This window comes from Apis florea, unplaced genomic scaffold (genome assembly GCF_048593485.1).
Source record: "Apis florea isolate Af1SG1 unplaced genomic scaffold, ASM4859348v1 contig_2291_pilon, whole genome shotgun sequence".
Classification (NCBI taxonomy): Eukaryota; Metazoa; Arthropoda; class Insecta; order Hymenoptera; family Apidae; genus Apis; species Apis florea.
The window spans coordinates 804,294-820,545 of NW_028256553.1; the positions used below are offsets into that span (position 1 = coordinate 804,294).

At 28.6% G+C, this 16,252-nt stretch overlaps 1 protein-coding gene across 4 annotated transcripts in view; it reads left to right on the top strand.

Moving 5' to 3' along the window:
* Positions 1–16,252, top strand: part of LOC100867990 (RNA-binding protein fusilli-like) — a 37,383-nt gene that overhangs the window by 11,182 nt on the left and 9,949 nt on the right. Inside the window, exons 4-12 of one of the 4 annotated variants that reach the window (XR_015290725.1) lie at positions 390–479; positions 2,299–2,353; positions 2,424–2,534; positions 3,004–3,274; positions 3,349–3,564; positions 3,660–3,887; positions 3,994–4,195; positions 12,617–12,819; positions 12,931–13,246. Coding sequence is in view for 3 of the 4 variants with exons in the window: in XM_012494939.3 (XP_012350393.2) it covers positions 390–479; positions 2,299–2,353; positions 2,424–2,534; positions 3,004–3,274; positions 3,349–3,564; positions 3,660–3,887; positions 3,994–4,866 (1,844 nt within the window). In the remaining variant the exon portion in view is untranslated. Of the gene's footprint in view, positions 1–389; positions 480–2,298; positions 2,354–2,423; positions 2,535–3,003; positions 3,275–3,348; positions 3,565–3,659; positions 3,888–3,993; positions 5,323–12,616; positions 12,820–12,930; positions 14,304–16,252 lie in introns of those variants that run through there. The other 3 variants (XM_086903283.1, XM_086903284.1, XM_012494939.3) reach the window with 3 other exon arrangements.

Genomic DNA, 16,252 nt, shown 5'->3' on the forward strand with positions numbered 1-16,252 from the left:
TTCGTTCGATTTCTCGACATTTTAGTTATCCATGTTTTTCGCATAGTCATGTCTATTCTTTGTGAAATATTATAAATTCATATTCATATAAATTTATTTTTTTTGATTTGAAAAAATAATACTGTAATTTTTATCAGTATATCATAATTTTAATTAATCTACATCATTTTAACAAAAGAGATTGAAATTAATTATCATTTTGTGATTAATTTATAATTTTTTTGATGATAGTATGTTTGATAGTAACGTTTGTATTTATTTCAATACATTTTTAATGCTTATATAAAAGAATCAGTTATTGAAATCTTCATTTTGTATTATGATATTGATAAACAAATTACTATTATTAAATTAAAACTGATGATTTATCCTTGACTGATGAAAATTAGATTTCGGTTTACCATTAGATACTGAGAATGATTATCATGTAAAAGAAATACAAGATATGATCTGTGTAATACAGAGAATGATAAAAGATGGTAAGTCGTTGATTAGTAAATCTTTATACATTTTTTAAGTTTGAGTGCAATGTGAAAAATATAAAAAGAAACAAAACAGAACAAAACAAAGAAAGAAAAAAAATATATTTATTTTTTTCATCACTATACATGATATAAATTTTTTCTTTTTTTTTAATTAATGTGCCAATTTAGCATATTAAAAAAAAAGTAGTCTTTTTTATTTCTCAACAAAGATTAAGGTTCATATATGATATCTCTATCTTTTGTGAAGTATATTTTGTATTGCTCGTACTCTGTAAATGTACTTGAATCATTTTTTTAATCATGGTCGTTTTTGATTGATCGATTTTTGATTATACTGTAATTAAGAACTACATATAGATTTATAAATTAATGTTATACTGTTCTCAATTCTATGTAACTGAATTTCAATTAATTTGTGATTAAATCTTTGAGTCTATTTTTTTGTCATTAATAATAAATTATTCAATGATATTTTTCAAAAAATCAAAAGTTCTTTATATGATATGAGATATATGTAAAAAAACATTTTTGATGTTTTAATTTTAAAAAAGTTATTTAATTTAAAAAAAAATTTTTCTTATATATTTATAATTATCGTAATAGTAGAACATAATAAAATGTTAAATTAAATGTAATTTCACAATGTATAAGTTATTATGAATTTAAAGTTTTTTCATTGCAAACATAAAACATATTAGTTTTTTATTAGATATTCATATTATAAATATTTTTATTGGATATTCATATTCTAAATGTTTCTATATACAATACTCATCATATTAGTTTCCAATTTTACTTAGTTATGCTTGCCTTGCTTAAATGAAAAAATACCGAAGAAAAAACATGAAGCAAAAAAAAAAGAGAATAAAAGAATAGAATAACGAATAGTTGTGTATATTTCAGATCTCTATATTAGTTCCTTATGTGTGTTCATAGTTTATGAGTGCAGGTCAAGCTATGTAACATTATGAGCAGTGACGGTCATAATATACTTCTTATCACAATGGTGCTCAACTTAAACTGACTTTAATTTTCAATCTTGTACTTACATATCACGTGCCAACTATGACAAGTGCGTGCGCGCGTTTAATAAGCAAAGAATTATTATTTGCTTTAAGACACGAATGCACGTTTATTTTATAAGTATTTAATGTTTATTGTATTTAATTTTGCAAAATTTATATATATATGTATATCTATTGTGTCATTTGCAAACATCAGATAAAATTTTCTTCATATTATAATGTATAAATATTTTTACAAAAGAGAATTTTAAAAATGATGATGAAAGGAAAGTTTCAGTTCATGAAATATGAAAAGTTTTTGAAAGGTGTGCTGACACGTTACATTGAGTAGGTAAATCGAAACTAAGCATTTTGCTCAAGCTTGAGAAATCGGAGACAAACTTGCGATATATGATTACGAAGAAAATGCGAATGTTAGATGGGAATTTTGGAACGATGATTATATTTTTTTTTTGCGGGAGAATTAATTTTTTTGTTTATAATAAGATAAGATTTATATTAAAAACATTCTGTTACATACAATATTGAAATTTATTATATTTATATTTTAATTTTATTGAATATAATATTTTTTTAAACAAATATTTTAATGAATAATATCTTAATGATTTATAATCGTTTTTTGGATCTAAGTGAGTCATTGCAATTATGACATAAGCAACTAAGGTTAATCGCTATTTTATTTTTTTTGTATTATTATAAATTTTATCAAAATGCTATTAATTATTTATTTCAATATTCATTTCAATATTTATTTCATTGTTTTTACTGTATTATTTTTATTGTAGGTCACGTCTTCCAAAATCCTGAAACAGTTAATATTATTTTAGAACCTGGTATATGGTAAGTTCTTATTGAATTTTGATTTGTTATTAATTAAATTTATTTTATTAATTTCATGATATTTGTTTAGCTCAAAAGATGAAGAAGTTGATAATGGCTGTGTAGTAAGAGCTAGAGGTCTTCCTTGGCAATCATCTGACCAGGACATAGCAAAATTTTTTCGTGGCTTAAATGTTGCTAAGTAAGTGAAATTTTTAAGATTGAAATTTATAATAAAGTACATTGTAATAATTGCTGTGGTATTTATATACAAGCCACTTGGAATCATATAAAAAAGGTAAAAATTTATATCCAATTTATAAATAGTTTTATGGATGATATATTACTCAAATTATAATGTTTATTTTATATATATATATATATATATAAGATTTATAAGAAGTAGAACAATAATTTAAAATATTTTTTAATATTTATCTCTTGCTTATGCAATGATAAGTATTATCTTGGGTCATGAATCTCGTGTATTATTTGTATAGAGTTTTTTAATGATTTTCAAGAATTATTCTAAAATAATTACTTCTAAAATATATAATTTCTATATTTATTTTATCTATATTTTCATTATTTTTTATTTATTTCTTATATTATTATTTATAAAATTTTAATTAGTATATTGATTCGTATTACAAAATATCATTATTTTACAGGGGTGGTGTAGCTCTGTGTTTAAGTCCTATGGGAAGACGTAACGGAGAAGCATTAGTACGATTTGTTAACAAAGAACACAGAGACATGGCATTAAAAAGGCATAAACATCATATGGGTGGAAGATATATAGAAGTATATAAAGCATCTGGAGAGGATTTTGTCGGTGTAGCTGGTGGAACTAGTGGTGAAGCTCATGCATTTTTATCTAGAGGAGCTCAAGTTATTGTTAGAATGAGAGGCTTACCATATGATTGCGTTGCTAAACAAGTGGTATATATATAAAATTTTCTATACATTTCTTCATGATTTTTATTCTCATTTTATCCATACATTATATTTTTCAGTTGGACTTCTTTTTATCAGGGCAAAAACCTTGTCATGTATTGGATGGAGAAGATGGTGTTTTATTTGTGAAAAAACCAGATGGTAGGGCAACTGGAGATGCATTCGTTCTTTTTGCAAAAGAGGAAGATGCTGTGAAAGCCTTAAGTAAACACAGAGATTGTATCGGAAGTCGATATATTGAACTTTTTCGAAGTACGATTGCTGAAGTTCAACAAGTACGTACAAATAATGAGAGTAACAAAATAAAAAAAAAAAAAACAAAAAAAAATTAAAAGTAAATATTATATATATGCATATTAATTTTAATTAGGTTTTAAATAGGGCGATAGATCCTAAACAAGTCGTACTTCCAACACCACCTATTCCACAACTCCCTCCCATAGTTCCACAGCATATTATCACTTCTGGTACACGTAAGGATTGTGTTAGATTACGTGGTCTTCCGTATGAAGCTCTCGTTGAACACATTCTTGAGTTCATGGGCGAACATTCTAAGAATATTGTTTATCAGGGTGTACATATGGTTTATAATGCTCAAGTACGTACATGTGTTTCTTCTATATCATAATCATAATTATATATAAATTATTAATATATATATATATATATATATATATATATATATATATTGTTTGTTTATTCAGGGTCAACCTTCCGGTGAAGCGTTTATTCAAATGGACAGTGAAAGTTCAGCATACGCATGTGCATCGCAGCGACATCATCGTTACATGATATATGGCAAAAAGCAACGGTATATCGAAGTATTTCAGTGCAGTGGGGACGATATGAATTTGGTATTGACAGGTGCAGTAACTCCACCATCAACCAAGGCTCTACTATCACCCGGTACGTTGACCACACAAACTCCCGCAACTTTGACACATCCGCCTCCGCCGACGCCGGTACCGGTACCGGTACCGACGGCACAACCTCCCCTCTGGGACATTCACGCGTTAGTACAGGCTCAAGCCCAAGCACAAGCGCAGGCTCAAGCGCAAGCTCAAGCTCAGGCTCAAGCGCAGGCAATTCGAAATCAAGACTTTTGGTTAATGGCTCTAGCCTCAAATCCTCCTCCGACCTCTACAACTCCCGCTTCCCCTACTTCATCAGCTACAACTAAAACACTTGCTCTACCGGGTCCGAATCCACAGCATCAGATTCCTGCCTATGCCATGGCACCTTCAGCAGCAGCTGCAGCCGCTGCGGCTGCTGCAGCGCTTCATGCTCAACCACCCACGCCAACACCTTTTTTACTCTTTAATGTACCCTCTCGAATTCCTATTTTACGGGCACCGGCACCGCATAGTCTTCTGACACCTATTGTTCAGGCTGCCCCTATTAATCCGGCTGCCATAATGGGATTAAAAAGAACTTGGGAAACTGCATTTCCACCTGATACATCAAATACCGTCGCGAAACGTGCTACATGGCACACACCGGCGACTGCATTTCACGCGCAAGCTCCAGCTGCGGCACCAGGCTTGCCTTATCCTGCTCAATTTTATCCTCAGATTTAAAATATTGTTAAAATATTGATTATGATCGTATACTGTGTGGCCGATGTGTCTTCTTTTATAATGAATCTTTTTTCTATGTATTTTTTTATGCCATTGTAAGTAGATTTTGAAAAACATTCAATAATCATTCGTTCCTTCATACATTTCTCGTAGCTATTGCAACAGAAGGTTGTGATTTTGAGACATTTATTTCTTTATACGACGTACAGACAAACTTATTTTAATTGCATCATTATTGTGTGAAAGTGTGTTACAATGGATGATTTATATTCTTCTACGAATATATATGGTAAATGCTTTTGTTCATGATAATTATTTACAACCGACATTCCGCATGATATTTTGTGCAACTTCTTTTTTCATATTAGTACATTAATACGGTGACTGTTATTTTTATTAGCTCATTTTCTCTTAAATCTTTTTCTTTAGAGAATATACACGTTATATATACAATCATTTCAGAGTTGATATTTTATACTTAATTGTGCAACAGTACTTAGAATGATTTTCTTCTTATGTTACTTTCTTATGTAACATAAATTTTTTGACGGTCACGTTGCATCCAAAAGAATATATATCATTGGAACGTGATCGTGTATTCCTTCTTCTTTCTTTTTTTTTTTTTTTTTTTTTTTTTTGTTAAATAAATTCTTATATGTTACAAGAGCAATTATTTTGTATTTTAGTGTATAATGTATGCAGTGTAAAGTGCCTTATCACGAATCAAGAATTCTTCGATCTAAGATATTTTCTTATTTTCTTGAAGATTTCGTGATTTATATGCGCATGTAAATATATATATATATATATATATACATATAGATTTATATAAATATAAAAATCGAAATATGGATATAAACATATAAATATATATATATATACGAATGATTTATATATTTTGCTAAAAATATTTTTATTAGCGATAAGTAAATGGACATTCCATCCAATGTTATCAGTTTTTTAAGCTCCAATTTATGGAATAGCATCTTCTTTACGCGGCATCTACTTTACGCACGTCTAATAAAAAAATTTTTTAAAAAAGGAAAGAGCCTGCAATTATATTGTAGTTTCATATTAGGACAATATTCGATTGCAATTGCAAAGCGCGAGAGAGAGCTTCCTGAGCCAATTCTATGTGATTGACCAAAATCCCACGACAAGATTTACAAATCTATTTCTAGCCCTCACTATACATAAAAGAATTTGCTTTTCTCTGTGCCGCGTAGAGAACACTTTGAGCTCGATACAGGAAAACCAATTGAAGCAATATATATCTTGACATATTTTACGCGACTCATAATCCTAGTAGTGCAAGTATATTTATTGATTGGATTAAAATAGTGTGAATGAGGTGAATTTGGTGAACAATATATAAAGCACGAAGAAAAATGAATTAAATTATATAAATTATGATTCATTATTTATTAAATAATGAATATTATAGGCATCATAGATATTTCTCTTAATAAAATATTTTTTTTTTTTAGCTTTTTTTTTTAATGTTTTTTCTTTAACTTTTTTTCTTTATACGTTTACTATGATAAAATTTATATAACATTTATATTTCATAATTCAAGCATCGCTCAAAACATGGCATATTTTATAAAATGATGATAATGCCGTCAAAAAGAATATTAGATTAATGCCTAAATATTATTTTGCACGATAATTTAATTTTCTTTAAACATAATATTTTTCATAAAATATAATCAAAAGAAGAAGTGAAATCTTCGTGCTATATCTAAACATCGTAGCTTGTGGTTTTTTTTTTAACTTGGTGTTGGCGGCATTTATTTTCTTGATACTCTTTTATATTTTTGTGAATGGTAGACAAGCTGGAGGAAAAAATATGCCGAGGGACCTGACGAGAAGTGTACGTGGAAAATTTATATTTCGAAGAATGAATGACAACCAATGTTTTTATTGCTGTTACTTATGAAAGAACTATTTTTTCAAAATAGTCCACGTAATCACAAAACTCGTTCAGCGTTTCATTCTTCATTATTATTCTTAGTTGTTTGGTTTTTCTGTGCGCTCGATCTCAGTGTTACCGCGGAGCAGCGTGAAGTGCTATTCAATGATTACGCAATTTTTTCTTGCCACATTTTCTCGTTTTTTTCTTTTCTCTTTTTCTTTTTGTTTCTTTTTCTCTTTAGATATTTAAATATAAATATGTAAAACGCGATTTAAAAAATGGAATTTTACAAATCATAAAAATAGCATGAAACGCATTCAATCACAGTGATCGTTCTTATTGCTCCAAAGTATAAAGTCCATGGGCATAGAAATGATTAGTTTGCATGTCGTGGTTTTGTGGAGGGACGTGCATACAAGTACCTGTAATATCCTTCATTACCTATCATTCATGAGACGACATTACATAACGCGTAGAATTATCTTTTCTTTCCTTTTTTTTCCCCTAACGCGTAACTATGTTCATCATTAATTTTTTATTTCTTTCTCTTTTGAAAAATCGTTTAACCCTTTCCTTTCCATTACTTTCGCATTCTTTCCCGTATCATAATGCACACAATATCCAATAATACATCTTGTAACAATTTTTTTTTCTCTTTAATACTTTTACATGTAATCCTATAATTTTCGCACAATGCCTCTCTCTATTTGATAGAATACGGTAGCATATTACATAGAAATGAGTAGTACCTTTGATATACACCTAGTCCTGTTTTGTTGTTACAACATTGCAGTGTAAAGTGTGTACGACATTCAATAAATACTTTATAAAAAATAAAGTTTATATGTAAATGAATAGAAATCGTTTATATGAATAATAGAATCGTTGAACAAGAGTTTGATAAAAAATTCAATAAAGTACATAAATTATTTAAAACTATAAAGTGATGGATGTGTACTTTGATGTTCTGCTCGTGCACATTTTGCATTCCATTTTACTGATGTAATTCGAGAATCGGGATATTGCCTGCCGAAATATTATAATATTTATGTCGGGATTACGCTTCCTGATTCGGCTTTTATATAGCATTATAGATATTTTAGAAATTAGATTTTACCGAGGTAACGTGAAACGGATCTATCTAATCTTACTTTTATTCTAAAAGGTATCTCCCCCGACAGGTGAGATTTATACAGTCTCCGTTTCTTGTTGCTACCTTGGGGGCGCATCTTGGTATGTTTTCAAAACTCGAATGGAGAAATAATTAAGAAATGTATCGATCGAGAGTATTAAGAAGTTTCCAAGTTTCGTAAATTTGAAAGTTTGTTAAGAACACAATTATTAATAAATTAATTATTCTTACAGTATTTATAAACTGTACGTGAGAATCTCTTGATACGCTCGATACTCGCAGAGATTCCTCTATATTCCTCGATATATTGCATATTTACGATCATCAATAATTGCGGCCTGTAACGGTGTACGTGAGATGCGCCTTCTCGAAAAAACGAGATAATGCGTGCATCAAATGGACAATCTTATACATCAATAGATCACAAGCGTCTATGGAATAAAATCTATGATTCAATTATAAATCCAATAATTTATTAATGAAATATAATTAAATTCATCAATGCTAAGATCACCTATAATGATCTTTAAATAAATTTTATCTTTTTTTTAATCAATCATTATTTTTTATATAAAATATAATTTTTTTTTCATATCATAAATCCGCTTGATACTATTGTTGTAATAATGTTATCCAATTATGTATTATCTGCCATTAGCTTTCGCTGGGCACTCACACGAGCCGTATTATACACGTATCTATGGGGTACCCAAGGGGAGAGTAAGAATGGAGGAGTGTGAGAAAGAGCGAAAGAAGGGAGAAAGAACGAGAAAAAGATATAGCATTTTTATTTTATTATTATAATTACAATTATTATTATTATTATTATTATTATTATTATTATATACTACTACTATTACTACTAGTACTACTACTACTACTATTACTAGTACTACTACTACTACTACTACTACTACTATTACTAGTACTACTACTACTACTACTATTACTACTACTACTACTACTACTACTACTACTACTACTACTACTACTACTACTACTACTACTACTACTACTACTACTACTACTACTACTGTTGTTGTTATTATTATTATTATTATTATTATTATTATCATTATTATTATTATTATTATTATTATTGTTATTATTATTATCATTATTATTATTATTATTATTATTATTATTATTATTGTTATTATTATTATTACTATTTACTATTACTATTACTATTACTATTACTATTGCTAGTATTAGTACTATTATACTTATTATTACTGTTATTATTATTATTATTATTATTATTATTATTATTATTATTATTATTACTATTATTACTATCATCATCATCATCATCATCATCACCATCATCATCATCATCATCATCATTATCATCATCATCATCATCATCATCATCATCATCATCATCATTATTATTATTATTATTATTATTATTATTATTATTATTATTATTATTATTATTACTATTATCGTTCCCCGTACTAACTCCAAAGCTCGTCACCATCAAAAGGCGTGGCATAATAATTTTTTCTCTTTCATTGCATTGAATGTGTTGAATGTGTTGTCTTTGGTATTTTGTGATCCGCTAACCTGGTGACTGACAGTGTTGTTCTCCCCTCCCCTTTATAAATTTACATCTTGACTAATCGTGAATAGTTACGTGAATAATTACTATATTATTGTTAGTGCGTCACATCTGTCGCTATTACCTAGAAATTGATTAAAAATAGATAAAAGCGGCACGTTCATGTTAATGATTCATTTAGATCTTCTTAAGGGTTATTCAGGTGAAATGAGAATCAGATTCTTGCCTTCCTCGAAATCTTCTATTTTAGATAAATTATAATTAATTAATCGATAATATCGTTTTATGAATTTTGATTTTATATATAAAATTTGAAAGTTCAGAAGTTTACGAGAAGGGCAAAAAGTTTCCGAAGTCATTAATGACTCTAATCATATTCTAAGAATTTTCACGGTTAATCGTGATTGTCCTGGCGAAAGTTAATTAATAATTATGACGCAGTACTAGCTTCATGCATACTGTCCACGATGTAACAAAAATGGGACGAGTTCATAACTGTGCGATACACTTTTTCTCTTTTTTTTTTCCTTAAATCCCATCCCAGTTATGAAAAATTGTTTTTTTTTCGATTGCGTTTTATTTATACTGGGATATAGGGTACACAACATACACAATATGCATATACACAGAAACAGACAAAAAAATACAAGATATACGCACAATAGGCACATATATACGAAACAGGATTATATCTTTTTTTTATTTCTTGTATACACACTTTTTTCTGTATAACGAAGATTATATCGATGATTAATCGATCATGTTTAATAAATGTGCCTTGTGGACATACATATCTTTTTGCTTGCCGGGTTGGTGGACTCTTACCCTGATTATATTACCTTGCCTGGTGGTGGTAATTTTCGTAGACATTTCAATATTTAATTTAATTGTAATTTTCTTTATTTATTAATCTAATAAGAATTTCTTTCTCTTTTAATATAAGAAATAAATAATAATACCCTGATAGATCGAATGAATTTTATCAGTATTTAAGGATGGAACGAAGATTGCATTTCTATAAGGAAGTATTGTGATGATTTTTTATTCTTATGGTAGTCTGTGAAAATTGCGACCACTGTTATCCTGTTAGGTTCTATACATTTTTTTTCACTGGGCTCGCAGGTATCTTTGGTGTCTACAGATCAAGTTGGAGATTTCTGTGTCGTAACTTTTATCTCTCTCTCTCTCTCTCTCTCTCTCTCTCTCTCTCTCTCTCTCTCTCTCTCTCTCTCTCTCTCTCTCTCTCTCTCTCTCTCTCCTCTCTCTCTCTCTCTCTCTCTCTCTTTTTTCTTTTCTATTTTTTGTTTGTTTCTTCTGATTCACATATAAATTCTTTCTTTTTTTAATCTTTTGATTTATCTCTCTTTTTCTGTTGCGTCATTGCCGTTTCTTCCGCTCTCTCACCTTTTCTTGTTTATCTTTTATCTTCCTTTTATTTATTAATTATCGATCCCTCCCTAGTATTGGATCGATTTATTTTTTGTATCTATTTAAATTAAAACTAAAAAGATTACAACTTATAGTATATTATAATTTTTCTGTCGATGTTAATATAACATTAGATAAAGATCTATGATGAAATTTAATATTCTAATTTAATTTAATAATAATATAATATAATCTAATTTAATAAATTGTCTATTTTGATTCGGATTTATTTTCATTTCATTAATTTTTTTTTTTTTTATTTTTTAAATCTTTCTTCAATCTTTTTTGTGGCATATTCCGATTTTTCTTAACTTCTGTTCAGAGCAAGAAACTTCCTTGTGAACTTTCTCATTTATGCAGTGGCTCGATTTAATAAAAATTCACTTATTAAAATTATAATTACAATTATAAAATGCAAAATTCAAATTAAATTAAAGAGGATAGAATAATTATTGTTAATAAGAAATAAGAAATATTGTTTGGTAAAAAAATTTGAAAAAATGTTAATAATATTTTGTTATTTATCACAAGGGGTTTTAATGAATTAGGGAAGAAAAAAGGAAGAAAAGAGAAAAAGCGATTTGAGAGAGAAAAACAAGGAAGAAATATGGAGGGGAGAGGAGAGGAGAGGAGAGAGAGAGAGGGGAGGGAGAGGGAGAGGGGGAGAGAGGGGGAGAGGGGGAGAGAGGGGAGAGAGAGAGAGAGAGAGAGAGAGAGAGAGAGAGAGAGAGAGAGAGAGAGAGAGAGAGAGAGAGAGAGAGAGAGAGAGAGAGAGAGAGAGAGAGAGAGAGAGAGAGAGAGAGAGAGAGAGAGAGAGAGAGAGAGAATGAAAAAAGGAGACTCTGAGCGAATTTTGGTGATTTGGCAGAGGGGCGAAATCGCAAGTTGGTGCTACATATATATAAAACATACGTATATATCGTGTTACAATGGTGCAGTGTCGATTGCTGTTTGGTAGCGGGATCTACAAATACTAACTCCTGTGCTTCCAGGTAGGCCAAGTCCAAATCATTATTCCATTGGATGACATGCTTTTATACGATCCAGGCGAGATTATGAATAAAAATCTAGAAAAAATAGAAAAACTTTCGAAGAAAGAAATTTTCGCATGGACCGTAGAAAAACGTCAGATTAATCGTGAAATTGTGTAGGTTGCGGGAACACGTGATAGAAAAGCAAATATAAAAAATTATAAGCTTAATATTATAAAAAATAACGAAGTAAATAATAATGAATATATTTGAATATTTTGCACGAATATCATGGACCACGAGTCGTGGTGTGGTTACATAGTTGGGCACTTTTCTTATATTTGTATGTACATAGAATCTATGGGTATTGAATTTTATTTTCATTTTTTTAAATTTTTTAAAAATTATCTGAAAATCGTAAATTCATTAAAAATAATTGCTTGAAAGCAAAACAGCAAAGCAAAACATAAAAAGATTCTTTTGTTTTGAATAGTTATATTTTCTATAATTTTAAAGTTTCTTTTTCGAAGAAAGAAACTTTCAAATCATTAATGCAATTAAATACAGGTATAATATATCGTTCAATATTTTGAAATTATATATATGATTTAATATTGATCGCATTATTAATAAAAATATTAAAAATTTAAATATTAATATTTTAAATATTTATATTTAGTATAATAATCAGATAAATTTGATCGAACGTTGATTATCTTTCCTCTTTTTTCTATCTATAGGAGGCACGATGTTGCCGCCGCCACCAGTCGCAATATTTCCACCTGCGGCTGCAATGCTACCACGTGGACCACCACAGTTTGCGGCACATTATCCGCCTCCAATTTTCTATTGGCCTTATCCTTCGCCACCAGTTAGTCCAACTAATTATTATAATCCAGCAAATGTCGGTGGTATTGCGGCGATTCCTCAGCAAGCAGCTTTGGTAAATATTCCAAAAGAACAAAATAGTAATTTTTTTAATTTTCGAACTTTTTACAAATAATTTAAAAAATATTTTTTGATAATTTCTTATTTCATATAAATGCATTTTCAGTTAACTCCAGCTGAATGCTTGCAATTAGCACCAGGAGCGACTGTACCTGCTACAACTACACCAACTGCAGAACCACGCATTGAAGCTTTTCTTCCACGAATGGATTTAGAAAAACGTGTTCCTGCACCTTCTCAAGCAGAATGCAATCCGTTCGTCGAAGTATTTATGGTTTGATGATCGTTTTTCGATGATCAAGATTCATATGGCAAATTCATCTTAAATATTCTGCAGCACGTTCGATCATCGGCAGAATCGAGTATATCTTTCAGCCTCGCACGACAGAAACTGATTTCCTACTACTTGCAAAAAAAAAAACGTACGTATACTTACGATACTTAGAAGAGTTCTTGTCTAAAACTTCGAGGAAATTTGTGAAACAAGATCTCGAGAAGTATCCAGAATGATGACAGGATTCATATATTTTTCTTATCTTCAAAAGAAGCCTTTCCCAACTCCCACCCCGTAAATGTAACGTGTCTCAGTGTGACACGTTTCTTTCTAGTCTAGAGGCAGATGCAAGTCGTCGTAGCATAACACAGTGATGTCGTTTCTTTCTCATCGTTTATTTCACAGAACGTGCACAGCACGTTTTCTATTCTCTTGATTCCTTTATTTTTTTCTGAGCTTTGACTTTATTACTTCTTCATTATATTTCTTTTTCTTTTCATTTTATTTAGTGCTCTATGAGTCAAGTATCAGAGCGCTATATTTCTGAAAATAAAGAATCGCGATCGAGCAATGTCGTTTGGTTGTGTTAGATTTTCAATTATTTTAAATAGGTCTACAGAAAATAAATGACCACAATGTAAATTCGATATTCAAAATTCGTATAATAAATTTGATGAATATCGTATTAATAAATATCAATTCGCAATCATTTAATGCTTTCACGATCCGGTGATCACATTATTATCAAAATCGAATTTTTTTAAAAATTTCGTTTTCAAAAAAAAACATATTCCAATGTTTTATTAACATTGCTAGTTTCATTAAGAATTTAATGATTCATTGCTAATAATAATATACTTTTTATACTGACTTGCTATTTAAAACATAAATGTTTATACATCAAATTTTATTACTCTACTAATCAGAGGAATTTTACTTGTCAGTTAATAGTTTCATGCTTCATTATTAATATCACTTGCGTTCCCTAATAAAATTAACTGTAATGTTGGCGAAATGTGTTCGGAATATGTATTTCGATTTTGACAATTTTGTTTGTAACATTGTGGTTTCATGTATCAAATTATAATTTTATATTTGATCACATTTACCATGTTAATCTTTTTCGTTTAACATGATGAAAGTGATCGAAGATATTAAAAAAGAAAAAAACAAAAAAAAAAAAAGAAATAAAATTATTAGCGAAATAGCGTTTTTATTTTTTAGAATTTTACTTAATTTAATTTAAAGTTTTAATATAAAATTTAATATATACCTTATCTCTGATCGTTATTCAAACGAGATACGTTATTATCGTTAATTCATTGTAAAGATTCAAATTTTATTATATCGAGTAAGTTATTTGCAATTCCAAAGTGTCGTTTCATATTAGCTTTCGGTTCATTGGTTTATTTGAATCGCTGTAGGAGGCTAAATCGCACGATAATGCGGTTTTATAATTATTTTTTATTAAATCTGTTATAAATATTACAAATATTTCACGAACATTTTCCGTTAAAATACTATTATTACTGCCTCCTATCACCATTTTAATATTGATTCATTCTTATAATCGATTTTATTTATATGTAGCAAAATACATAGTTATAATTATAGTTCTTCTACAGTGATTTATTATATGATACATTTGTTATTAATTGTTAACTATTAGATTGAGAACGTTAATACTTGAGACTTACTGATCGCTCAATCACATAATTTGTTTATACAAAGTGTTCCATAGGAAGTGGAAAATATTCTGGAAATTTCATTCAGCATCTAAAATAGTGAAAAAAATTTATATAAACATGAATATATATTCATATGAATCTATTTATACATATTTGATTTTTATAAGTTTTGAGTTGAGTATAATATTTGTAAAATATCATTCATTTGTATTTTAAATATGTTTATATAAACTTTTTTAAATTTTTTAGGTACTGAATTTTCAAAAAGTTCCTTCTTTATTATGGGACATTCTGTATAATATTTCAACTTTATTCTTTTCTAATTAAATAGTACAGTTATTATTTTTTTCATCCCTTTCCCATGGCAATGTGATATTAATATTTTTTGTAATTAATTTTCAGTTTTCTCAATTTTTTATTTTAAAATAATATTTGTTGAATAAAAAAAACTTAGTTTTAAAATTAAGATCTTGAAAATTTTAAATGTATTAAGAACAATTGGCTTTTATAAATAGGGAAAGGAATGAATTAGATATATTCAATTAAATTTCAGTTGAGAGAACATATTTCTGCAATTTTGCAAATATTTTTCTCTGTTTTTGTTCCTGTAAAGCGCTCGTGTATAAAGGTGCAATTTTAGATGTAAAAAGATACATTCAAAAAGCCAGGGTCATTTTATGGATAAAAATTAAGAATTAAATGTTTGGTATACAATTATACAATATTCCACGAATATATGTATGTACAATATTTGTATATACAAATTATATGAATATATAAGTATACATATCTTTTATAAATATTACACTATAGTTAAGTTTGAAACGAGCTTCAATAATCGACAATCGATGTGTAGCAGTAACCACCAAAAACTTTACGTTTTAAAAAACCGTACGTTTTAAAAAAAATATCAAAGTATATATAACACAATTATCTTATTTCTCAAGATAATTTATACTTTATTTTATAAATACAAGTTATAAAATTAAAAAAAAATATATAGAAAATGAAAGATTAGTAATACAAATTAATTTGATAATATTAAGATGTTTAAAGGATATTTTCACTATGGAAAAACTCTCGAATTAAAAGTACCTGAAGTCATCTGATTAAACGTACGCGCCAAAACTGTTAGTGACACGCGATTTGTTGTATTTTATTCAGCGATTCTTGTCGCGATGAAGTGTGCAATGAAAAATGACAAGATGATTCGAAAATACGAGTGCTCCGAGTTAATATTATTGATTCATAAACAGAATTCGTTCGTGTTAAATGTTTTAAGAATTAAGTTAAATTGTAAGAGATAAAATAGTGCTCTAAATTAATAACGAGTACTACGAACAAATTCCATTGTTGATTATTTCTCGTTACCATAACGTGCTATATCACATGATATTGGTGCAATAATTTTCTTTATTTTTTTTTGTTTTTTGTTGTGATGTGTGCAATAGAAATAAAAAAGCTAG